This window comes from Necator americanus, chromosome V, assembly GCF_031761385.1.
Source record: "Necator americanus strain Aroian chromosome V, whole genome shotgun sequence".
Classification (NCBI taxonomy): Eukaryota; Metazoa; Nematoda; class Chromadorea; order Rhabditida; family Ancylostomatidae; genus Necator; species Necator americanus.
In genome coordinates this window covers 1,679,043-1,703,673 of record NC_087375.1, presented here as the reverse complement: position 1 = coordinate 1,703,673, position 24,631 = coordinate 1,679,043, and the positions used below count along the sequence as shown (strand labels likewise).

At 39.8% G+C, this 24,631-nt stretch overlaps 2 protein-coding genes across 5 annotated transcripts; one reads left to right on the top strand and one right to left on the bottom strand.

Moving 5' to 3' along the window:
• Positions 1–6,290: 6,290 nt before the first annotated feature.
• On the bottom strand, positions 6,291–20,561 carry RB195_012659 (uncharacterized protein; the record flags this gene model as incomplete). 3 transcript variants are annotated; one of them, XM_064202140.1, is made up of 17 exons in its annotated part: positions 6,291–6,438; positions 6,689–6,830; positions 7,073–7,233; positions 7,325–7,431; positions 9,721–9,815; positions 9,883–10,008; positions 10,098–10,209; positions 11,873–11,967; positions 12,051–12,167; positions 14,205–14,308; positions 14,536–14,654; positions 14,718–14,825; positions 14,885–14,981; positions 15,062–15,146; positions 15,675–15,764; positions 15,820–15,967; positions 16,090–16,122. In XM_064202140.1, 17 exons carry the CDS (start codon positions 16,120–16,122, stop codon positions 6,291–6,293), a joined length of 1,887 nt encoding a protein of 628 aa, XP_064058020.1. The 3 variants fall into 3 exon arrangements, with proteins under 3 accessions (XP_064058020.1, XP_064058021.1, XP_064058019.1); XM_064202139.1 differs by lacking the exons at positions 15,675–15,764; positions 15,820–15,967; positions 16,090–16,122 and having other exon boundaries at positions 15,062–15,174; XM_064202138.1 differs by lacking the exons at positions 6,291–6,438; positions 6,689–6,830; positions 7,073–7,233; ... (10 more) ...; positions 15,062–15,146; positions 16,090–16,122 and adding exons at positions 20,346–20,441; positions 20,505–20,561 and having other exon boundaries at positions 15,667–15,764.
• RB195_012658 (uncharacterized protein) lies at positions 17,137–22,092 on the top strand (the record flags this gene model as incomplete). 2 transcript variants are annotated; one of them, XM_064202137.1, is made up of 6 exons in its annotated part: positions 17,137–17,238; positions 19,488–19,510; positions 20,905–20,937; positions 20,989–21,069; positions 21,800–21,890; positions 22,030–22,092. In XM_064202137.1, 6 exons carry the CDS (start codon positions 17,137–17,139, stop codon positions 22,090–22,092), a joined length of 393 nt encoding a protein of 130 aa, XP_064058017.1. The 2 variants fall into 2 exon arrangements, with proteins under 2 accessions (XP_064058017.1, XP_064058018.1); XM_064202136.1 differs by lacking the exon at positions 22,030–22,092 and adding an exon at positions 21,990–22,013.
• Positions 22,093–24,631: the final 2,539 nt, after the last annotated feature.

Genomic DNA, 24,631 nt, shown 5'->3' with positions numbered 1-24,631 from the left:
ACAAATGCTTAGAGATACCTTACAGTGTGTAGATCTCATTCGTCTTGGATGACAATCAGTAAGAACGTGGTGGTTCACCAACCCCGCTGATCGGTGAGAATGGTCAGTTTGTTTTCCTGTTTACAATTATTGCGTAGTGTACTTAGAACGGCAACGAGGAGTGGCAAAGAAAAAACAAGAGTTCGATTGGAAATGCATAGCGTAAAAAAACCTCGAATACTTTGCAGACTTTGATAAAGACGAGTTTGTCGAAACGCCACGCCAATAACAAATACAATAAACAACATAAATACAACGAGAAGTTTTGCCAAAAACCTCGTTGAAAAAACAAGAAAATAGTGAATATTTCCCAACTATACATTCTTTTTTCATATCTCAATCCTTAATAATCTACCTTTGTGTCTAAATCATGAGTATGAGAACGCTGTGAGTACGCTGAGCGCCAGGAAGCAGCATAAGGTAAAGCCTAAATGAGGGGTACGGTAATTATACGATAATTCTACTGCTCATTGAAAAACTATTCATTTTCTTGAATGTTTGTAGACTAGAATTATGGTTTAAACAGCTTTAAATATTATATATCTGAAAAAACTCGTCAACACATCCATGTACACAAAATCTAAACTCTCAATTATTCTTATTAAATTTTTTTCAGAATTATTTTTTATGGCGGGATTTTCACTTCACCATAATAAATTTCTTTTTTTCTTCATTTCCCAGAGGCAAAAAAAAAATATTACTGAAGCATTCTTGTTGCAATTGAATACTCAAACGCAGTTTTTTTTTTTTACCTCAACGTTCTAGGGACATACGAGGCTGATTTTGCCCAACAATTTTAAAAGAAGAAAACGTAAAGACACCTAGGTACCTCGGAGTAGGGTGATGTCATCAAATAGAACATATAATCGGGAAATATTCCTATGTAAACTGTCAATGACTAGCAATTGAGAGCTTTTTCACGCCATTAGTCCTCACTAATAGCGTTCAGCACACTATTTCAGTGACATTTCAGACAAATTACTCTTTTTTGTGAAGAGCGGATCTGTCCTCGCAGAGCGTAATTATGCTCAAAGTGTAAAGCCCCACCAGAAAATTTCGACTACGAGCTTCTGCTAATTACTAATGACGATCGGTTGAATTCATTCAAAAAATGGAAAACCAGATAGTAATGTAATATAAATTTCATTAAAACGCAGTGTACAACGAATTTCTTGCTATTGATAGATCTAAATGCGTATTAGTTTTAGCAGAAGTAGGATTAGCAGTATTAGTACTAGTAGTATTAGTATCGCGTAATTAGTTGCATCGTTGCATCTACTGAAACTATCAAAGTTCAATCCGACATAGCCTTCAATATAATTTCAGTTAATCCATGTAATGTAGATACATGATCCTTACTATCTATTTATGTATACGGTATGGGATGTAGTTTCCGAGAATCGTCGTATCTTTCAATATTATATCGCATTTATAAAAAAAACCTCGTTGAAACAGATTCAATTAGGAAAACTTTCCAACATCTGCGCAACATGGTTTTTATATAACGTTTTAATGAGACACAAGGTCAGATTTTCTCATTAGAGAAGCCTAAATGTTTGAAAGAAAAAAAAGTAAATCGTAAAAATACACGATCAATCAAAAATGGTGGAGAGATCATGAAGAATGGATCAAAAATTGCTAAGAACTGTATGCTAATTTGGCCCATGAAGAAATATTTCTAAATTTATGGTCACGTGATGCTTTATTATAAGATATATATATATATCGTTACTAGCATCATTTTGCAATCAAAACTCGCTTCTACCCTCACCACTTCGATTTCGATTCTGAATTGAAAGGAACCTCATTTTATAAAATGAGGTTCCTTTCAATTCAGAATCGAAATCGAAGTGGTGGGGGTAGAAGTATGCGCATTTGAAAGAAAAATCTTCCTAATTCCAAAAAAAAAACTTTATGACTGGTGTTTGTCCTTACGAAACTGGGAAACGGACCAAAACTAAATTATGATTGATTTATGAAAACTAAATTATAACTAAATTTATAACTAAATTAATTACTAACTAAATTTATAACTAATTAATTATTAATTATAACGGATTTATAAGTAAATTATGATTCGTTTCATAGTATGTGTATTTGAGAAAAAATCTTCCTAATTCCAAAAAAAAAAACATTATTACTGATGTTTTTCCTTACGAAACTGGGAAACGAATCAAACTAAATTATGATTGACTGGTCGGAGAAACACTTGCTAGCATTCCACCACTGTTTTTCTGTTCATCTTCATTTATCTTTTGCAGAAAAATGTTGGAGAAAATCCACGAAATGAAAAATATCTGATCTCAACGATTTCGGAGCGGTGAGCCAAGGATTCACGCAGCATAGCTGGAGTAAAGAAACGTATCATGAAAGTCTTACCTACTAAACAATAAGAAAAAAAAGAAAAAAGAAAGAAAAAGAAAAGAAGAAAATCAAAAGAAAGAAATCAGGAAAAAAATGAATAGAGATAGGAGTAAAACGAGTGAATCCCCCTGTTTCTACTGATTTTAGGTCTCAAGCGATGTTATCTCTGAAGTCACTCCTGTCACTCCTATCACTATCCTGTTATCTGAATTGGGGTGACCATGGTAAAATGACTGTGAGGACAGCTCACAGATAAAGAAATAAATATACGCCTATATAATTCCATATAATTTTTTCATATTTTACTATAACATTTATTTATTTTAATATTTGTTATTAATTCCTTCCTTAGATATACATAATTCCATATATTTTTATATCTATTTCTAATTTATATATGTTTGAGAAAACGATATTTTAAAAAACAAGGATATTTTAAAGTCAGAAGTCATGAAGAAGTCAATAGTAGCAATATACTAAATAATATTTAAAGTAACAATATTTTCTTTATAATTCTAAACAAAACTCTTTATAACTCCCTTAAAACCAAGGAAATATACTCTGGATTTTTTTTTTGTCGTAAGCACGCACTACCATTATCCGTCACAGCACGAGTTTTTTTTTTTTTTAACGGCTAGTTCAATTCTTTTAGAAATTTTAATATCCTTTAAAAACCTATTTTACGAACTGAAATGGTAGCCGGTAGCGAAATATAACAGCCCCGAGAGAAAGAAAGAATTTTTGGTTGGTGAGTGAGCGTCAACCCTCTTCGTCCATCGTCTGCATACTTGTGGGTTTGCTGAAATCTAAGCAAAAATTAGCTCGGCAAACATGTGGCGGTCCGCCGGGGAAAAACAAAGAAACATGACGGGATTTATTAAATTTTAAAATCGATTGGGAATAAGAAATAGCGACGAGCGGTTACCATTCGTGTACACGCACGAAGGAGCCGGAAAACAAAGGAGCTGTGCTCAAATTGCGGGATGTTTGCGGGCAGAAGGGAATGACTGAGGCAATGACTCCAACAATTCATCGATTATGCCCATGTGCAAGATGGAAAAACAATTTTTGAAACGATTTTTACGAACGATAACTAGCGGAATTTGGGACCCAGAATATTGCAATGAAGCGGAAAATTACGATTTGTATATACGTCCAGAATAACGTACAGAATGACGAACAAGGATAATCTTGGCAGATCCCCTCCTCGTATCTGTTTTTCAGGGATGTCGTGCTAGCGGACATCGGCTTTCGTGCCGAAAAACAAAGCTCTCACTATGGAGAAAAAACCAACCACCCAAGCAACTGAATAGAAGGAAAATATATTTAATATTATTATATACATATTATAATATTACTCATTACTACTTATACATATTTATTCATTATTTTCATCTTTCTTTTGAAAAGACGTAGGTCGGATGTAAGCAAAAAATACCGAAATTCTCAGTTTAAAAAAAGCTGGAATTTTCAAATATCCTAAACCTAAAGAAACCCTATAACCTAAAGACTTACGTTTTCGACCGCGTAGAAGGTAATTCCAGGAAAATAGAAGAGATCATTCTTCAAACTGCCCCGAAGCTCCGCTTTCCTGTCAGGCTGTCCGTTCCTCCCGGACATACATGCTGTTCTTCTCCTGCGCATGGCCATCAATAAAATTAAACCTCTTGAAATTAAAAACAAAAAAAAAACCCAGGATGAGCGACGGGTCGAGATGACGAGATGAATGCCTGGGAACGATTAGATGATTTCTGTCTCACATTATGATGGTTCTAGGACATATCGATGTCCTTAAAGGATAAAAGTATAAAGTGTCTGGCGTTAATCAATCCGCTTACGATGCGCTTACGCATTCGACTCCCGTTCAGAATCGTTTGCGGTTTACGAACGTGTGTCTAGCTTACATAAAAAAGGGATGTTTCAAGAAATGCGTTGCAGATTCTCTCGGAATTTTAAAATTTCCAGGACTAATTTAAATTTTCCTGGTTCATTCCACAGAATACTTCCAGAAAGATATACATGGACCACTACAACCATAAAATGACGAAAAAATAAAGTCCCTGGCGTTAATCAATCCGCTTGGGATGTACCAACTCCCTCAACTCAATTTAGAAATGTTTGAGGTTTACGAACACGAGCTCAGGCTATAGAATAAAGAAGAAACAAATAAATAATAAATAAAATAGAAGACTAAAGACTTGCGGGGGCTACCCGTTTCATCAAGTCAGTGTTTTATCCTCCGAGACAAGTCTGGGAGCAATTTAACCACAAGGAAGGAATGAAGGGCTTGCTGAACACTAGGGCGAATTCGAACCATCGACTGACTGTGCTTTCAGCCATCATTTTAATCATTTTAATTGTCATTTTAATCCGGAATACTTCCATTCCACAAAACAAATTCGGCTTCGTTGTCAACTGATGTCATCGACTCCGCGAGAGAGTCCCAACCGGAAAGGATCGCAAAAAAGCAAAAACTGCTGCTTCCGTCCGTCATAACTGGACTCGAAAAGACATTCCCCCAAGAGACATTCCTGCACGCCCCGAAAAATGAAGTCTCAGCAAGGCTAGCTAGTGGCGCGCAAATCCTCTGCACCTGCCCACGCATTAGGAGTGCAAACTCCTTGTGTGTGGGCCGACGTAGAGGATACTACAAGTCGGGAAAATACCCTATTCTCGTCGGTCCTCAACAAAGTGCTCTCCCGCTAATCTCAATTGTCCTTATGGATGACATCAGAGTTGTACATGTTACTCTGCACTTGCAAAGTTAGCGCAGAACTAAAGACTGAGCACCTTACGTCGAAGAAAAACGAAAAAAAAACACAACGCCAAGTCTCCATTTCCCAAGCTCACCCTTTCAGGTTTTGAAAGAAGGCGAATTCGAAACGCCAGGCATGAACAAAGGATTATAACAGCCTCGTTTCCGGCTGGACTTCAAAAAACAAATACGACGGGGAATTTCTCGAAAAAAATACCCGCACTGATACATTCACTTCCTGCTTGCTTACAACAATATTCGCTCTAGGAGCAAACTCCTACTCGACGTACCTATCAAGCTATCAAGCAGACCCTCAAAACAAGATCTACTAGCCAAGATAAACGCTGAGAGAAAGATAAATCCATATCGAATAAGAGCGTAACCAGTAAAAAAGAAAGTCAATTAACTATTAACACGAATCTGCCGAGCTAAACAGAACAAATGCTGAAAGGAAAAAAAAAACTATTGTGTGTATCCAAGGGCAACAGCAGAATTCAAAAAAGCATTAACTTTCACACAATTGATGATTTAGAAAGTTTTTCTTCCCCTACCTCCATTACGTGCTTCAACTTTTTTGTCCCAGACTTCAACATACGCGAGCTCAACATCAATAATACTACATTATTGATGTTGAGCTCTAAAGAATGTACGTCACTTAGTTTCATTTATTTTTGTTCTGATCCTGCAAGATTCTGTACAGGGTTAAAACGAGCTGAAGCTCAATACAGTTGCACAAGCGACGCAGCTTTGGATCGTGGTGGGACCCACTAGCTCTACTCATCGCTGCAGTCCGAGTGACGTTTCGACGCTGATCCCAACCGCTTCGCAACACTGCGCATCCGCTTACGTAACAACATCGAGTTTCACGTCGTTAGAGCAGTACCTTACGCAATTGCACCAGGCCACAAATCGTTCTAACTCGATTATTTCGAACATATTTCGGTTGTCATTATTATACAGTTCTTAAATGATCACAGAAAACTGTACATGCAACATTTTGTCATTGATCCGAACTTCGAATTGCCATGTGCAAGATTGCCATAGTTATTACTAGATTTATCTGGAGAACCAGAAGGGAAGTCTAAACAACAATTCCAAAGATTTTGGAATATTAGCAACACATCGACGGACGTTATCGATGACGATTTCCACAGCGTCTTCTCCTATAGAAATAGGATTCCGTGGAACTTCGTGATTTGTAGAATAGAGGAGGAGCACTCTCCTTTTTCCAATCCATATGAATTGTAAGAAGAGACGTAGGGCACTGGTAAGTGAATTTTCTGAAAACAGAAAGTTCACTTGACTGTTGCTCGAGGTGCACCAATGAATACTTAAATCTCATTGAAAGTGCGAACAAAAAGTACGAAGAGATCTGAATGTAGTAGTATACATAAGTATATACTTATGTGTATAAACTCTATATATCTATTCTTCACTTAAAAAAAAAGAAAGTAAAAAAAAATAATCAAGATCTCATGACTCATCCACCAAAAAAAAAGAAACCAAATGCACTATGAACATATCACGTACTTCTCACAAATCCCATCGTTCGAGAATTTTCCGAATTGTTCACGTTTTCTGAGGATGTGATATGTGGATTCATGAGAAGCTCCACAATCGGAGTAACTCCGATGATCTGACGATGGTGATGCTTGATTACTCGAGACAGAATCTAAAGTTTACTGCCTTATTAATCGGAATATGTTAGAATCTAACGTGAATTCATCAAATTCTCAAATTTTCAGTTTAAAAATGATAAATATAGTCACCGTCGAATGTGTTCAATCGAATGAACGAAGGCACAACAACAATGACGCAACGCAGAATCTTGCGTTGCGAAACACATGCTCCGTTCGTCTGGTTGAATATACTCGAACGGGAACTACACAGTCGAAAATGAAACTACTAACTAACCGCGGTAAACATTCGTAGATTCTCCGAACATAACGATCTCAAGCAAATCACACGGAAGTAGTATGCGTCCAGTACATGTTCCTCCTCCTCCTCCTTCTCCTCCTCCTGTACCGTCGACGCATTCATTTGTATTGCACGATTCCGTTTGAACAGAAGAACCTCTGGGAATCAAATGAAATTACGAAAAATGAATTCTGAAGCAGTTTAAATAGTAAAGAAATGAGTATTCCATCAAAATATTCCTGGACTCACGAGCAACGTCGATTTCCGCCGTAACATGCACGTAGACGAGATCGCTCTCCTCCTCCACATGTGGCACTGCAGACGGCCCATTCACCCCAAAGGCCCCATTCTCCTCTCTTATGAAAATAAATGGACTCATTTATAAGTTCTCTATGTTCCAACAAACTAAGACATACAAACGTATTAGTAAATTCACCAACAGAAACAAAAAGATATATTTATCGACAACTGATAATCGAATATTTGGGTTACGATACAAAAAAGAAACTTTAATTTGATGTAATTGGGTTAAAACGACATGAAATACGGAGAGCTGCGTAAGCGGCTGTGCTCGAAGCAGCGCGGTGGAGCGTAGCGGTTGGAATCGTGTAAGGACGCTCGCTACCGCCACTCACCTCTGCAGTTCGCCATGGTCCCATCTCGATTCCAACCGCTTTCTCCATCGCACCGCTTCGAGCGCAGCCGCTTACGCAGCTGTGCCTGTTTCATGTCGTTTTGACCCGACTACAGCTCACCTACTAAATATTCGGACAAATTAAGCCGCGTTCATAGTTTAATCGATACGAGAGGAGCAGAAAAGCGTCTAAGTGGAGCAGCACAGATTTCCTCTACGTCAAAAGACGCAAAGAGTGTTTGAACCCCTGTTCCTGCACACAATCATACTAAAGTCGGGTCAAAACGACATGAAGCTCAGCGCAGTTGCGTAAGCAGCTGCGTTCGACCCGGTGCAGTTTAGCGTTCGGTTAGGATCGCGCGGATGGACCCTTGTTAGCAACACTAATAACTGCAGGTCGCGATGGTCCCATCTCGATCCCGATCGATAGCAGAACCGCGTCGACTTGAGCGCACCTGCTTACGCAACTGTGATGAGCATCGATTTGGCTCGATTGTACCATTCGTTGCCGTTCGGCAAACCAAATCCATAAAATTAGCTACTGTGACCTCCGGCACAGGTTTGAAAGTTTTCGAAAAGCATGTCCTCGTCGACTGAAAACCTCAGAAAGAACTTCTTTTCTACGAGGGAGAGACGGGGACACCGTGCCCACGGTGGGTCAAGAGTGGATTTGATCTACGCGGTCGATGGATGGACTCCGTGGTCGTCCAAAATCGTTTCATTCGCTTATGTCACGCCACTAGACGGCGGCTCTCTCCTTTTGTTTTTGTATTGATTTCTCTCGCAAATATTAGACTCTTTTTTGTTCATAATTGCTGTTTGCATCCATGGGATACCGAGCAGTTCGACTAATGCATCTCGAACCACTGCAGGATCTTTACGCGAATCCGTTTGACAGCGGAGGAATCCCGAAATGCAATACATGGAAGCGTTCTTTTTTGGGGATTTGTAAGGAGTGGACTATAGGAGTCGGGACAAACCAGGCCCGGGTAAAATGTAGTGGGGGAGGGGAGCTTCCATGAGTTCCCTCAATGATGAAAGGCTTGGTTGGCTCTAGGACAGTTTCGAAGCGTGCTGTTCCTAACCGCGCTACACTCGCTACTGGACGGGGATGTATTGGCGGCAGCTCTCACTGGCATGAATATTTGGGGGTAAAATATAGATAGGGAGAGGAGGGGGCACCCAGTTGCACCCTTATTTCTCGAAGTAAATAATTAAATTGATCGGAGCTCTAAGGCCTAAACATTACTCTTGGAGGATCTGTGACATGTAAGCTAAAGTTAAAAAGAGAAAAGAGTAAGATAGAGCTTCTAGAAATAACGGCGCCACTGAGTGTCCCTCCACTACATTTTCCCCTCAGGCCCTATCTACGTAAACTCGCTGCAGAACGTATCGTGTCGGCTTGACGCGTTACGTAATTGGCGGTAGACATCGATACAGCTTCGCTGATCAACGCGATGACAATCGATAGGGCGATGGCGCCGATTCGAACGGAGGATTTGATGCGGTTGAGGTGATGGAAATCATGGGGAATCAACCAGAATCAGAATCGAGCGCAAAAAAAAATCGAATGAAGAATTATCAAAGAAAAAGAACAAAGAAGGATTTATTGAGCTTATCGCTGCCATTGCTGGATCAATTCTTTAACCGGGGGAAGGGCATTAACAGCGCCCCACTTCGCCGACAGTATAATCTGTGAGGTCGCACCAATTCAGACAACCCAACATTCACCCTTGGCTTATCGCTCATTTATTATTTGTTCCTAGGCAGAGGCTACCAAAAATACATAAACAAAACAAAAAAGAATCCCATATTAGGATTACAGACGGATTAGGATTTGCAGAGTCATCAAACCATCTCTTCTCATCTTTAATTTCGGGTTACCGCTTGGGAAGTTCGACCTCAATTCGAGATCAGTTTTGGTTCCTGTATAAGTCTAATCATGGGAATACCACCAATGCGTTACAGGACCAAAAAAGTTTGACCTGATGATCAAAGTAGCAAATATTACCGCTTCGACTGTTGTTGCGGTTGGCTTGATGTAGTTAGAGGTAGTAGTTGCTGTAGGACGATTGGTAGTGGGAGGAGTGTTCATTGCATTCCCGTCTAAAAGCATTCAATTTCAACATTTGATTATTGTATTGAAGGAATTTTTAGTGAAATGAATACGAACAGTATCTGTAACGAGCGGAGAATCCTTGGTAGCCACTTTGAATCTGTGAATCCCCCTTGAAGATAAGAATGATGTCGTCGCCTTCGGAATAGAAGTTGTCACCAGATTTACAACAGAGGCGAGCTCCTAAAATTTGATTCGATTGGGATTAAGCAGCGTTCAGTTGAAATAGAAATGAGAAATGGATAGAAAAATATGATATACAAACAACTCACCAGTTGCAGTCTTGCTTTGTGCTTCTTTCACCTCAAGAAAACTCGTACAGGTATCAAGACATGGGAAACTTAAAGAGTCGATAATCACTTGCACCTTCTGTCCGGCGGGTGACTAAAGTATTCAGTTTAATAATAGCACAGTCAAAACGACAAGCAGAAGTTCGGTCCAGTTGCGTAGGCGGCGGCGCGGTCAAACCAGTTGCTAAGATCGAGGTGGGACCATCGCGCACTGCAGCAGCGATGAGTGGTGGCAGAGGTCCCACTTCGATAATAACCGCTACGCTTTGCCGTAGCGCTTCGAGCACACCGAGCTTTAAATCGTTTTGACTCAGTGGCGCCCTTATATCTCGAAGTAAATAATTAAATCGATCGGGGCCCTAAGACCTAAGCATTAGTCTTAGAGGATCTATGACATGTAAGCTAAGCTTACTAAGAGAAAAAAGTAAGTTAGAGCGTCGAGAAATAAGGGCGTCTCTTAGTGTCCCCAATTACATTTTCCCCCTACTGCTAGTATACTTAAACAGCACTTCATCTTTCCCATATGTATCCAAGATAAGCCACTCCATAGTATTTCAACAATTTGTTTCATTCCTCATTTCTACCGAGTCCAAAGAATCCAACGAACGTGTACAGTGGCGGCCAAAAATTCAACATTTTTTTCCTTTTCGAAATTTTCCACCGGATTTTCATTTAATTATATATCAAGTATTAGTATATGTATGTATATAGTTATAAATAATATATTATTTAGTATATAGTAGGGCCAAAACGACATGAAACACGTATGCAATCGCGTTCGCGGTTTCTCTCGAGGCGCTTTGGTGCAGCGTAGCGGCTAGGAGCGAGGTGAAACCCTTGATGACACCACCCATCGCAGCAGTTTGCGATGGTCCCACCTTGGTTACCACTGCTACCTCCACCGTGCCGTTTCGAGCGTATACGCAAATGCACCGTGCTTCATGTCGTTTTGACCCGGCTATAGTTGGAACTGAGTTGGTAGCGTCGCAAGCTGCAATGATGGGTGGTGCCAGCAAGGGTTTCACCACGCTCCACCGAAGCGCTTCGAGAGAATCCGCGTACGCAACCGCGTACGTGCTTCACGTCGTTTTGACCTTACCATATGTATGTATGCAGTCATTTTATTATGTGTAAGAACCATGCCCATATTCGTCACCTACACCGCGGGCTCTATATTTTCCCACAGATTTCCCAACGACGTCAGTGCCATGATACGCTGCCTTTAAAGGCATCACTCCACGAATCTGAGGTGGTACGGATTTTTTGGAGTATTTGTGTACGGAATCGTAGGTTAAGGAGAGTTGGGTGATTCCGTCCGTTCCTTCCTAATTGCCGTAAAAAACAGGCCGGACGATACGGCTTCGGGCGTTCTACAACGATCGGAGCGTGCCAGCCGTGTGCACACGCCGCATCTTCTGGGCCGTTTTTTTAGGCCAATTAGCAACAAATGGACGGAATCACCCTTCTCCATAACGATCCTGTATACGAATACTCCACCTGAAATCCGTACCACCTCAGGTTCGTGGGGTGATGCCTTTAGGGACAACTGTCTTTCTTTGTTCCGCCTCTTTTACTGACTTTATGGCCTCTTCCGCTTCTTCCAACAGCATTAATTTCGCAAATTCAAGTGACCCTAATTCAAGGAAAAGCAGGCATTACTTGCAGATACCCCTAGTATTTTTGACAAGTTGACAGTAAGCGGGTTGTCATGAACTCGAAAGGTTGGAATTAATGTGGGAAGACCGAGTAAGCTTTACCTTTATTCTCCATACACAGTAACTGTTTGCATAGACTGGTCCACTCCGAATGGTTTGGAAATTCTGCGTTGTTGTCAGTTCTTCACCGCAAGAAGCTGAAGTCATTAATTAGTAAAGTATCTCTTCTGTGCTATACTTTGGACGTATCCTGAAGTACGATGAAGTTCTAAACACCCACTTCGTTCTATTTCAGTACAGTACACTCCGTTATATCCTTTCGGACATAGACATTTCGCACAGTTGTTCGGATCAGTGTATCCGTCGTTCTTGCATGGTAGCTTCGTTGGACACACGTCTTAAAGAGATAGTGTAAACTAGTATGTCGGAGGGAGAAGTTCAAATCTAGCTTTTGCCATTTTTCATCATTGATGCATTGATTAAAGGCAGCATCATATCACGGAACCGACGTAGTTAGAAAACCTCTCGGGGAATATAGAATTCGGAGTGTAGATTACGAGCATGACCGTGGCCCAGCTCAATTCCCCTCCTCCCCCCTCCACCATTAATTGTTCTGAAAGATGGCGTGGGAAACAGTGTTTGTTCCTACGAGGTACATTAGAACACGTCCCCTTCTGCGTTTCGGTCTCCTCAACAGCCTATTCAGTCGTTTTTCTTTAATACACTGCTGACTGGAGACCTCATCGATCTCTGACCGCTCACTCGTGGACGCGGGGCATGTACAAAGGTGGATAGTTTAAAAGTATCCTGCGGGAACATGGGAACAAACGCGATTTTCCACACCTTTTTTCAAGAAGATTCGGATGAATTGAGTGGGGCCGCGCTCATACTTGTTATCTACACCCCGAACTTCACATGTTTTCACATTTTTTCTATTACATCGATTCCGTGGTACGCCGCATTTAATGACAAAGTTCTCTTGTGAAAAACACGACACTCTTTGATGTCAGTTTTCAATGACAACAATTTCCTATCAGATTGTACCCGTTTGAAATTGTTCAACGACATATTTCAGTGATCTAATCTTTTTTCTTTTTTCCTATTCTACAAACTGTTACATAGTACTCGATAATCTATTATTTAGTCGGGCCAAAACGACATGTAGCTTTTTGTGCTCTGCGGACGTTTTGCGCTCGCAAGTGTAGTCCAGTGAGTGCGCAAAACGTCCGTACAGAAAAAGCCAAACCCCTCATCTACCTCGGCACTTGCATAGAAAGAGAATGAGAATGTATATCACAATCCATTATAGGGATCGTTAGAGAGAAGCCGGACCCTGCTCAGATGAAGGGGGTTTAGCTCGTGGGGTGCAGCTCAAGTGAAGGGGTCCTTTCACCAACCGCCCAAAAGTGAAGGAGGTCCCTTCCCCAACCGCCCAAAAGTGAAGGGGGTCAGCACCGGCTCCGACTATCGCATCTATGCAATCCACAAGTTATCTCCGTTCTCCAGAGTGTCTTGAGAAAACCGAGAACAAAATTCGAGTACCAGAGTGCTAGTACCGTTGGGAGTCTGCGAGCATGTTGACCCCAGAAGTCGGCATCGTCTACCTTATGCGATCCGAAGACGCTACGTGTTCGTAGCTTTCACTTGGGGACGTTTAAAGAACTACGAACGGGAAGAATCACTGGAACTAGCCAACTATAGTCGAGTCAAAACGACATGAAGCACGATGCATTTGCGTACGCTTGGAAAGAAGCAGCATTTGGGACCGTGGTGGCGCCATCGCAAACCGCAGCGATGAGCCGGCGAGGGTTCGGTGCGCTTCTAACCGCTACGTCCCACCGCAACGCCTCGGGATGAGCCGGCGAGGGTTCGGTGCGCTTCTAACCGCTACGTCCCACCGCAACGCCTCGGGACAAGCCGCGCATATAATTGCACCGTATTTGATATCGTCTTGACCCTACTATCATATATAGCAACAGAAATTGGCGCCGTATTGTGGCACGTGCATGAACACAGCAATTTGAAACTTCAGTGTAGTCGTGGGTCCTCAAATACTAATCAGGTGCTCAAATGCATTTGAAGAGTTGATCAAATTTTGAAGTCCAGATTTCTGAGCTACTAGAACAACTAGAAAAAGCAAATTTGTTTCTCGTGGGCAGAAATACATTGATTCTACGATTCCTGTCCCGATTAATACATAATACACTTCAGTCGCTTTATATCAATTTAAATTTAATTTACTTTTCCAGATCAAGTACCGACATTTTTTTTGCACCAGCCTAATAATTACACCTTTCTTCCAAAAGTTTGTTGAGTAAGAACTCTGGCGTTGAGAGAGGGTAGAGGTTGTAAATATTACTAGGTTGATGAATATGCTCCTTCGTTTGGTTTTTTCTTTCAGATACGAGTTATCTTTAATTTAACGTGAACTTACTCATGCAGTACCGTAGATTGATCATTTTTGCATCCTTAAAAGATATTCCTTCACGTTGACCAATTGTGTGCTGATAGCGCTTGTCTCTTGTTTCTATTGTATCCCTGAAACATATCAGGGTCTTTCGTTCAATAAAAAAACTCAACTTTATTCAAGGATGTCCACATGAGATACGAAAAAAGAGAAAAATGTGGCATCCCTACAAGAACGAAAAGAAACACAACGGAAAGATGGGAAAGATTTCCGCGACCACGATGACACTTTATAGCATTTGAAGAGAATTTTTTTTTTTAAATGACAATGTGTGCACCTTATTTTAGTGATCACTTACACGTTCCAGTCTTGCGTGAACGCCTTTGGGCCATAGTGCATAACGGAGCCCAAATCATAGGGTTGTCCCATGTTATCGCTCGTCTGCGGTGTCCTCTTCTCGAAATTACCTTCGGTGCCCTGTGTTTATCTTGTATTACAGCAATATCCATGAGAAATATCTTAAGACGGAGGGGTACGTACCCTAATTATCCTATCAGTTACGATTTTAATGAATTTGTCCCTATCATCACGTGATTGTTCATGCCATAATCCGAGAGCGTGAAGGGTTTCATGAGCTACGATTCCCAGCTGGATGTAGAATTCAATGAGGGCACTGTGATCTATGCTCAAAATAATTTCGGACTCACACTATCGCATCCGTACCCAATGGAGACAAGTTGACGGCCGCCCGTTCTTCCCACATTAGACCAACATCCAGAACCACGAAAGAAGCGCAGTCCGTCTCTGGAAAGGTTAACGTAGAAAAGAATCATGCACACCCTGATCACTGATGTACTTTCCTTCTAGAATCTCTGCCGACCCACCTGTCTCTGCCACCTTCTTTAAAGCGAATACAAGTATTTTGCTCGATGTGCCTTAGCGCGGAACGAATCAAGTTCTGGAAGTTCCCTAAAATCTTTGGATCGTTTACCAGCATAGTGGAGTCAAAACGATATGCAGCACGGTGCAGTTGTGTAACCGGTTGAGTTCAAAGCGGCATGGTGAAGCCAGGGGTTGGAATCTAGGTGGGACCATCGCGAACTGCAGCAAACGGTGGTGCTAGCAAGAGTCCCTCCACCCTTCGATCCTAACCGCTACGCTTCACCGCGTCGCAGCACACAGTCGCGTTCTTTTTTCTGGAGTTTTTTTTTTCTTTGTTTCTTTTTTCTTCCTTTTTTTCTCCCAGTAACTTTAGCTAACATATCATAGATCCTCTAAGACTAATGCTTAGGTACTAGGGCCCGACTGATTTAGTCATCAACTTCCAAAAATAGGTCTGCGACTGAGTGTTTCCCCCCCTCCATCTCAACTACAGTTTACTCCCATTATTCTTATTCCTCAAAATTCTTCGAAATTCTTATTCTTCAAAATCTGAACTGAACTGTGAGAAATTTGAAGTATGAAAGTGAAAAAAAGCGCTACATATGCATCACATACTCTCCTGAACGGCAAATTCATAGGATATCGTGTGGGTTGGCCAGAACGAACTCGGCGTAGGTTGTGCCTGCCTTTTCCCACGTTTTTTCCCTAAACATTCCGGGATGTGCAGGTTTTTTTACGTGACAGTTCTCGAAAGACATACCTGTCTCCATGAGAATTGATTCAGCTTGTGGGAGTGTAAGAATGATGTCATTCTCGAATACCTCCGACCAAATCTTTCTATTAACGCTAATTTCAGTTCCATCATCTGCATTCATCGCTTCTGCGTTAGCCTGGATAGTGCTTGGATCCTAAAAATTAGCTATAAAGTAATTACCTGAGCTAAACCACTAATCTCTGTATTTTCATAGTGTTCTAATCCAGCTTAATCCTTCTTCACTCACTTTCTTAGGAACAAATAATTAAAATTTACCCGATGTAACCAATTTAACTCAACCTTCATCATTTCCAGTTCCTCTCGTCTTTATGATTGCAAAGTAACATTTTTGGATTTTGCAAATTTTGGTGCCCTGGAATTGGCTCAAGACAAAGTTCAATTTATTCAGGGGCGGCCAGTCTTGAGGAACCCACCTAGTACGGTTGTCCATGAATTTTTGCTCCGGTTTTTTTTAAAGTGTATAGTGCATATGAAGAAGAAGATAATATATAGGATATAATTAATATATAAGGAAGATAACGAAAAGTAGCATTAGAATTTCTTTTTTCTTAAGCTGGACTGTAGAATCTTCCGGGTGTCCGCTCATTTGTTCTTCATGAATTAGAAATCACAAGTGGAAAATCATACGTGTTCAAGGCAACCACGAGTACAGAGAGCGTACACCTACTTCTTCTAAGATAGACGAGTTCCCTCAGATTAACTCTCACCAGTTCTGCACAATGTTCTCACGGCATACTTTTGGCCAGAAGCATTCATTCTACCACGAAACGAATGTTGAAAATTGAGAATATTCATGCAGTCGACCATCCACCACCACCACAGGTGCAGTGCTGCCCATGTCTTCAATAGTGCTAGGACATACGGTCGACAAAGAGACCATGAGAGTCGATCACAGGATGTCTCTCTGCTCGACTCCCATTGTCAACGATTCCGTCTGGGAGTTGAATGTTAGATTGAAAAACCCTGCCCAATATTTGAGAAGACCTTCATCCACCACAAAGCGAACATCAGGCCGCAAACGTAGTCCTTGGACTTCTTTTAGTTTTGAGAGCACATGTTGAAGGAGGCTTCGTATTGCTTGAAGTTGAAGTATTACTACTTCTTTGGTATGGTTCAGATCGACCAAAACTCGTTCTTATAGTCCCACGCCAATGTTCTCGGGACTATGCATGATATCATCGACGGCAAAGTTGAACATTGAACAATCCCCAGATTGCACTTCTTCGCCTTAGCTCAGTATCAATCTCAAACAGCTCGCTATCCCAGGCTCTGTGGGACACTGGTCGTCTGTTGAGGCCATCGATGGCGCAGTTGAACAGAAAGGGTCCTCCCACTGCTCCTTGTCTTGCTCCAATTACCACCTCACACGGTGTTGTACATCCGGCTGGTGTGCGAACTGCAGAAGTTGGTCGTCAATCATGTTGTCAATTAAACGAACTATTTTTGCCCATATTTTGCGCTATGAAGCGGTTTCAGCTTTGATGAACACTTCCGTTACTCGTGTCATCTGTAAGTCCAGGACACACTAGGGTAATTACCAGGATGTTAATCATTGTAGTTTCTTGTCTCATAAGAATCATCCGCATGGAATCCTTACGCCTTACAATAGATTAAAGTAGTACTTTGGGTTCTGGGACGGATGACCTTTTGAATTATGGCAGCGTGTCTTTGCAAATCAAGTATTCTTTCATCAATTTATGATAAGTACATGACATTGGTCGTCCTGCAAATCGTAGACACAGATTGAGACTTAAAGATGTTTTCGTTAGTTCCTTTGTATCCGTCTTATCATTTTATGGACACAGACCAGAACCTCAAAACTGTGCTGTTTCGATGGAAGGACAAACAGTAAAGTATCTAACTTGTAAAGTGAATTTTCTAAGTCGTGGTGCTACGAATTGTTTCAATATTACTAATTTCACGTCAAATCCAATTTGCATAGTTTCACTTAACCGCTTCCATAAGTGTAAAGGGCTATTTCGATGATAAATTGATCAATCCGGTACTGTCGATATATTTCTTTCATATAAAGGATGCTAAGGATGCAGGATACAGATTCAAGGAGGAAGCAGTGGTGTGGTTACAGTCGGGTCAAAATGCTATGAAGCTCGATGCAGTTGCAGCGGCTGCGCCCAAAGCGGCGCTGTTAAAGTGACGGTTGCGAACCGCAGCGTTGAGTAATGCTAGTGGTGGTACCTCCTCGATCGTAACCGCTACGCTTGAACGCAGTCGCTTACAACATGAAGCTTTAGTCCTTTGGACCCGATCATAACTATCACATGTGGGTTGTGTAACCTGGACAGCGTTGATTTCACTATAAAGGACGTTCTTCTTGTTGTCCTCAGTGCTTTTCGTGTTGGCGGTCAGAGTCTAAGTTTTCTAGGATCCTGGTCCTGCATTCGCGCAAAAGAAAGACGAAGATGAGGCGAGAGAGGCGTAGAGCTGTGTCTCCTACTTCTTGTTCTCATCAACATAGCACAATATGCACGCATAACAAGCACAACATTTTTGACGACGCTACGCTACACGATGGCATATTTTTGCAATAGCTCTGCCATAAAAGGATAAAGGATAAAGTCTTTGGCGCTTGTCAGTCTTTAAGGGGATGCGCCATCGCGTTCTACTTCAACTCAGAATCGGTTGAGGTTTGGAAACGATTGTCTAGCCTATACAATGACCTGCGGAGGCTTGTTCATGTACCAAGTCAACGTTCTTATAATCCCAGACAAGTCTGACAAATCTGTCGACCCGTGGGGAACTAAAGCTTGGTTGGCGGTGGGGTGGTTTCGAACCATAGGTCAATCGTGAATCACAGCCGGACGTGTTACCGACTGCGCTAAAACCACACTGTCTAGGCCATGCCATTATTTTAATAGATGGTACGTTCCAAAGGTGTATGCTCACTGGCTTCATTGTTTTCAGTGCAGAAAAGGTCACCAAAGGTAAGCAACTTTGAGACTGATATATACAACCTCTGTTTTTTGCTTCTGCACGAGAAAAATTTTTATGATGTTCTGTGAACTCCTCAGGATGAAGCGTATTATATAAGACAAGCACTTCATTGGTATGAACATTTTTCTTTCAGAGATGATCCTAGAACACCGTTTCCATAGTTCTACATTTTTATGTGGAAGAAAAACGTTCTTTTTTCCTAAGAACTTATTATGTCTCACTGTCCTCCAAAAGACATAAACAAACTAAACCCTGATGTTACTGTAGGCATCGTTTGACACATAAGAAAAAAGTTATAAAATACTTTACCGATAACTACGGATACTTTCTTCTTCATGCTCAATTTTTTGTACCCATCTGTTTATTTCCTCGACACTCAACAAATATTCCCCAAAGTTCGTTAGTTAATTCGCGCAATTAGGGTCAACCACATTTATTTTCGACCGATCCTATGATCAGTGGAGAATGTACTCTTAGAGCGTACATTATGATAATGTTTAATTTGCACCAGAAAATTCATTGGAATGATTGAAATTCTAGAAATTCCAAAACTGGAATTTGCAGATCTTTTTTTTTTTTGTTCAGATTTCCTTCTCCACGGTCATCTTCTACGAGCAGGAGAAACTCTCGCAGAAGATCCTTTTGGACCAGACGCAGAAAAAAATTCAAAGATGTCAGCAACTTGACCAATTGGAACCGAGGTACACGACACATGTTCCATCAGGTACTGTCTTGTGAAATCTTAGAAAAATTTCTCTTGTGCACCAGTACTTCTTCTCTACAGTACTCATCTACATTGGAGATGAGTAGAGGTTGCAGAAAAAAGGATATTGCAATTCTTTGGCTACAGTACAGAGAAGAAAAACAGTTGAGCAGAAGCTTGTACTGTATCTGAAATGTTCCAAAAATGATATCATTTGAAGTAGTAGCAAAAGGGGTGGGGTTGGGGAGCTGTTATTGGCTTCTACTTTTTATTTTCCCGTCATATCCCTCTCTCTCGCTCTCGGGCTTGAAAGCGCAAAGCTTACATGAGGAAAATTGAATGAGAGGAAAAATCATCCGCTCTAGAAATCATTGGGAAGGATCAACCAGAGGAGATTCTCAGCATTTGTTTCCACTTTTCTTACCCTATAGTCTCAATCTAATTTCTTATTTATTTTCTATTATTTATTTATTTATTGAATGCAATTATGTGGTCTCGCTTTCAAATTGTTTCTTTTTCCTTGAAGATACTACAGAGTTGAATCGAATAGTTTGTCTTTGACTACGATTTGCGGAAGTTAATATTTCCTACCCGGGTTATTTTGGATTCCAGAGAAGGAAAAATTGAAGGGACCCAGGAGCGTTAATTATCTAGTGCGAAATTAATTAATTGGTATTCAATATTATAATATTAATATTTTGTTTTTTGGAAGCAGATAAGAAAGATTTTGATAAAATTCTATTCAATGGGATCAGTAGGTAATGATCAATTATAGCACTCATTATATTATAGATCAATTAATTATGATTTTTATGATTGCTTACAAGGATTTTAAAAACACTCCAGACGTACTCACGTAATCGTTTCCATATTTTCGTGCTTGCTTTCGGTAGAACTCCGTCAGCAACTCCTTCACTTGACCATAATCACTGACAACGTCGTTGGCAATGTACTGAAATTACGCCTTGTTAACATTTACGGTCATTACGAAAACTAAACTACCCGTAACCGTTACCCTAGAAGAGACTGGTCCATAATGTGATAGAAGAAGACAAAGCAAAACAGATTTCATCTGCTGATGTACGTCTCAAGTCCCACCGCTTTATGTAGAACTCGAACAGAAACGTACAGCACCTCAACAAAACTCCCAGGGTTTAGATATAAAGAATGATCCGAGTGAGAGCCAAATATCTGAAAATAGAAATCCCATAACAATTTGTTCACTGTCAACATAAAATCACCTTCTTAAGAACAAATTTACTGTCTTATTTAGAGAGGAATGGAGAGAATATGCTGGGAAATATGATGATAGGATAAAATATCGAATGGAATTGATCGTTAGCAGGAGTTACGATGAGGAATGACTTGTGCCTTAAGAAATTCCGAAACAAGATCCGAGATTGTCTACTTTTGAGAAATCCACCGAAAGGACGAAAATCCAGCCCAAAGTGAGGGTCGTGATGAGGTTGTGTCATACATCATTGAGCACTTTGTCACAGAAAAAAGGTCAAACCGATACATGATCGTCGTACATACCGGCTGACCGACGTCGGAAATCGTCTGAAATCGCAGCTGCAAAGGTTAGGTTTTTTCCCTCTTCTGTAACTTTTGTAATTCTTTATCTGAAGGAAATCTTCACTTGGTTTCTGATGTTAAAAACTGTATCTGTTCTTTAAAATTCATTTTTGAGTTAAGGTTCATCTCTTATTCTTCTTTCAATTGAGTATTAAATAAGAAATGTATATCCCTTGAATTTTGATAAATTCTAAGACGATCACCACTGTTTGTGTCGTCTGATTTCCTCGTTCTCTCTTCCTCTCTCTTTTTTTCTTTCTCTTTCTCTCTTTTTCCTCTCTCTTTTTTTCTTTCTCTTCCTCTCTTTTTCCTCTCTCTTTCTTCTTCTCTCTTTTTTCTCTGTTATTCTTCCTTTCTCTTTTTTCTTCTCTCTTTCTCTCTTTTTTCTTCTTCCTTCCATTCTTTCTTTTCCCACTCTCTCTAGCTGATTACTGCACATTCGAACATTCCATTCGATCTAAAAAGAGCAAATTTTTTCAAAATGTACAAGTTTTTATTTCTTTTCAGTTCAAATAATTTACTATATGAACATAGTTATCCTAATGACAACTCACTGTGTCCGAATTCAACCCTGAGTTTCAGGGCACACAAACATTCTTTCATCATTTTAATTCAAGAAGAAAGAGATTTGGTGAAGGATGAAACAAAATGATTACTCTTAAAATATTATCTTGAATATCAGGAATGAAAATAGTGGAATAAGGTGTCCCATCAAAAATCTCTAACCATTTCCAGGTTTTCGATAAGGACGAAGTTGTCGAAACGTCAGGCCATAAATAAAGTTTCACCCAAAAAGCGTTGGCGGGAAAAAAGAAGATATAAATCGGTAATAATTTTTAGCTATAGAAGTAACTTAAGTTAAAAAAAAGTAAGTTTTTAACTTTTAAAGTAGTGGAATGATTTAGAATCTTTAATTCACATTCAGGGTCCCAGGGACAAACGAAACTGAGTGATTGAAGTTGCAGACTGCGAGAACTCCACCGCACCGTGGCCCTATTTACAGCAGTAGCGACGTACGCCCAGTGTAACGAAGTATGTATGGTAGCCACTCATGGAGAAGAACTCATGCACTAAACTTGTCAACAAATTTTCTCTAAAAGGATTTAACCTTTTTTTAGGTGAAAATGTCCATGGAAATTTGTACTCTTCTAATTAACTACCTACTATGTACACACAAAAATGTGATTCTGTAATGTGTTGAATTATCGTACGAAAAAAAAGCAAAGCGTTGCCGAACATCTTAAACATCTTAGGTCATTTTGTGGTGAACTTGAATAAAAATGCATTAACGATCAAAAATAAATTCCTCCGCTTATTTTTCAAAGACGAAAAGATTCGACCAAGATTTTATGTGGGGAGTAATATGTTATCGTAAAGGTTGGATTTAACACTTTAAGGTGCGCTTTCGGTCCATGGCGAATTATGGAGAAATGAACAAAATCTCAAAAACTTCAAGTCGAAAAATTTGAACGCCTTTGCGATTTAATAATATAATAATAATGATTTAATTTAATTTAATAATTTAATTCAATTTAACATGATTCAACAATAATTTAATTTAATTTTAACATTATTTAATAAATCCATAAGTCTTCGCATGGATTCCTTGTTAAAACGCATTATAGTGTCACTGGACCACGGCTGTGTCGATTTTCTTCAATTTCGTGACATTTCTATCGAAGTTTTCTTAATTTTTCTTGCAAAGGAATAAAGCTGAAGCATCATTTAAAGTACTAAATCCAGGCTTTAAGATGACATATAAATTTCCATGAAAATTTCTTGGTTCAATGTTAATTCGTCTTTGAAAAAAAGCAAAAAAAAAAACATTTATCAAGCTATCCATGTCGATCGAATTTCCCTACGAGGTACCCAGTAACACGCATCATCCCTTATGAGCGCACCATGCACAACGTTTTCTAACGAGCGCAGCGAGAAACAGCATCAGCAGCTCATTGGTTGTGTGCTCGTTCGTGAACATAACACGTCAACAGGTGCTTCGTAGGGGAATTCGATCGAAAGGACCGTTTCCATGCCATTTACATAGTGATCTAGAAGAAATTTTCGCACAACGTGCGCACGTGTTCCGTCTATTGGAACACAGGTGGTCGGTCCTTTTACTCGCACAGACCGACCACCTCCTCTCTCTGTCCTCTGACCTGAAATTGAACGCGTTGCTGCCGTCCGGGTGAGGACCACTAAAATTTCTCAGATTATTCAAATCATCGCTGAGTTTATTTGATAAGAGAAATTTTTGACGAGAGGCCTGTTTTTCGACTACTGAGGAATGTGCCGCCCTAAGGAATTTCACTCAAGTCTCCGCGGTTAGGGACTTAGGAATCTCTCCGTCCATGACTTCTACCTAGATAAGAGTAATCGAGCAGTCTTCGTTTATTGCATAATCCTATGGTTATCCATATATTTATTATTATTTATATTTATGTTTATTTATATCACTTTTTTTACGCCATCTATTATTATTTTTCTCAAGAGTTCTTTATGCCTCCAAGCAATTTTCAATGCATCACGAATCGATACGGTGATGAGAGAGCGATGCAAGGGATTCAAAACCATCCACGATATGAGTCTGAACCGTATTTTACAGTCATTTTACATTTTATATTACATTTTACATTTTTTTTAGCGCACTGTAGAGGTGAATTTTTATCTGAAGCCAATCTTCGGATGTAACAAAACGGGGTTATGTACGGAACCACAAAGTTTATAAAATAATTCTAATTCTAATTTATAAAATCTTTAATATTCATGTGAGTAATTAAAAATTAAATTCGCTTACTAGAGCAGACTACTGAATTCAGCAGAATTAACTCATATTATTTATTTATCATTTATTTATTTATTTATTCATTTATTATTTCTTATTTCAAAACAGACATTTCTCTACTAACTTCCTTAAAAGTATTAAGGAGAATAATTGAAAAAAACACGTTTCTGCATCATTTCACGCCTCCATATAGCTACTAAAGAACTTCGGTTCCGCAGAAACCACTCATCGTTCATAATGCTCTGAGCCTGTACAAGAAATAAGAAAGTAATGAATAATGAAATTTTTTCACTGGCACCGGAAAAGTATTTTCGTCTTGGGCGAGTGAATTTCTGAGGATTTTCACTACAGGTAGGATTAAATCAATTCAAAATAGCAGAAGTGTGAAAGAAAATTGAACGAGACGAATAGGGGGATATTTTAAATTCTGAGAATTCTTCTTTGTTTTAAATAGGGAGATATAAAATACTGCATAAATAATATGATGACTGAATAAAACAGATACTAACTTGAAAATCAGTGCTCGCTTAGAAAATAATTAATAGCGAATTTATGGGAGAAGTCCTTAAGATTTTCAGTAAACATTTGTTCAAAAAATTAGTTCCTGTCTTCTTTGAAGTTATCTCATTAAAAATGCAAAAGAACTTAGAAAGTGGAAGTGCTTAGGTTACATGAGTTCGAACTCAAAATAGTTTAATTATACGATTTATATAGTGTTCCACTATTTATTTATTTGTTTATTCATTTATCCATACGGGAATGGTGCAGAAAAAAGAGAAAAGAAA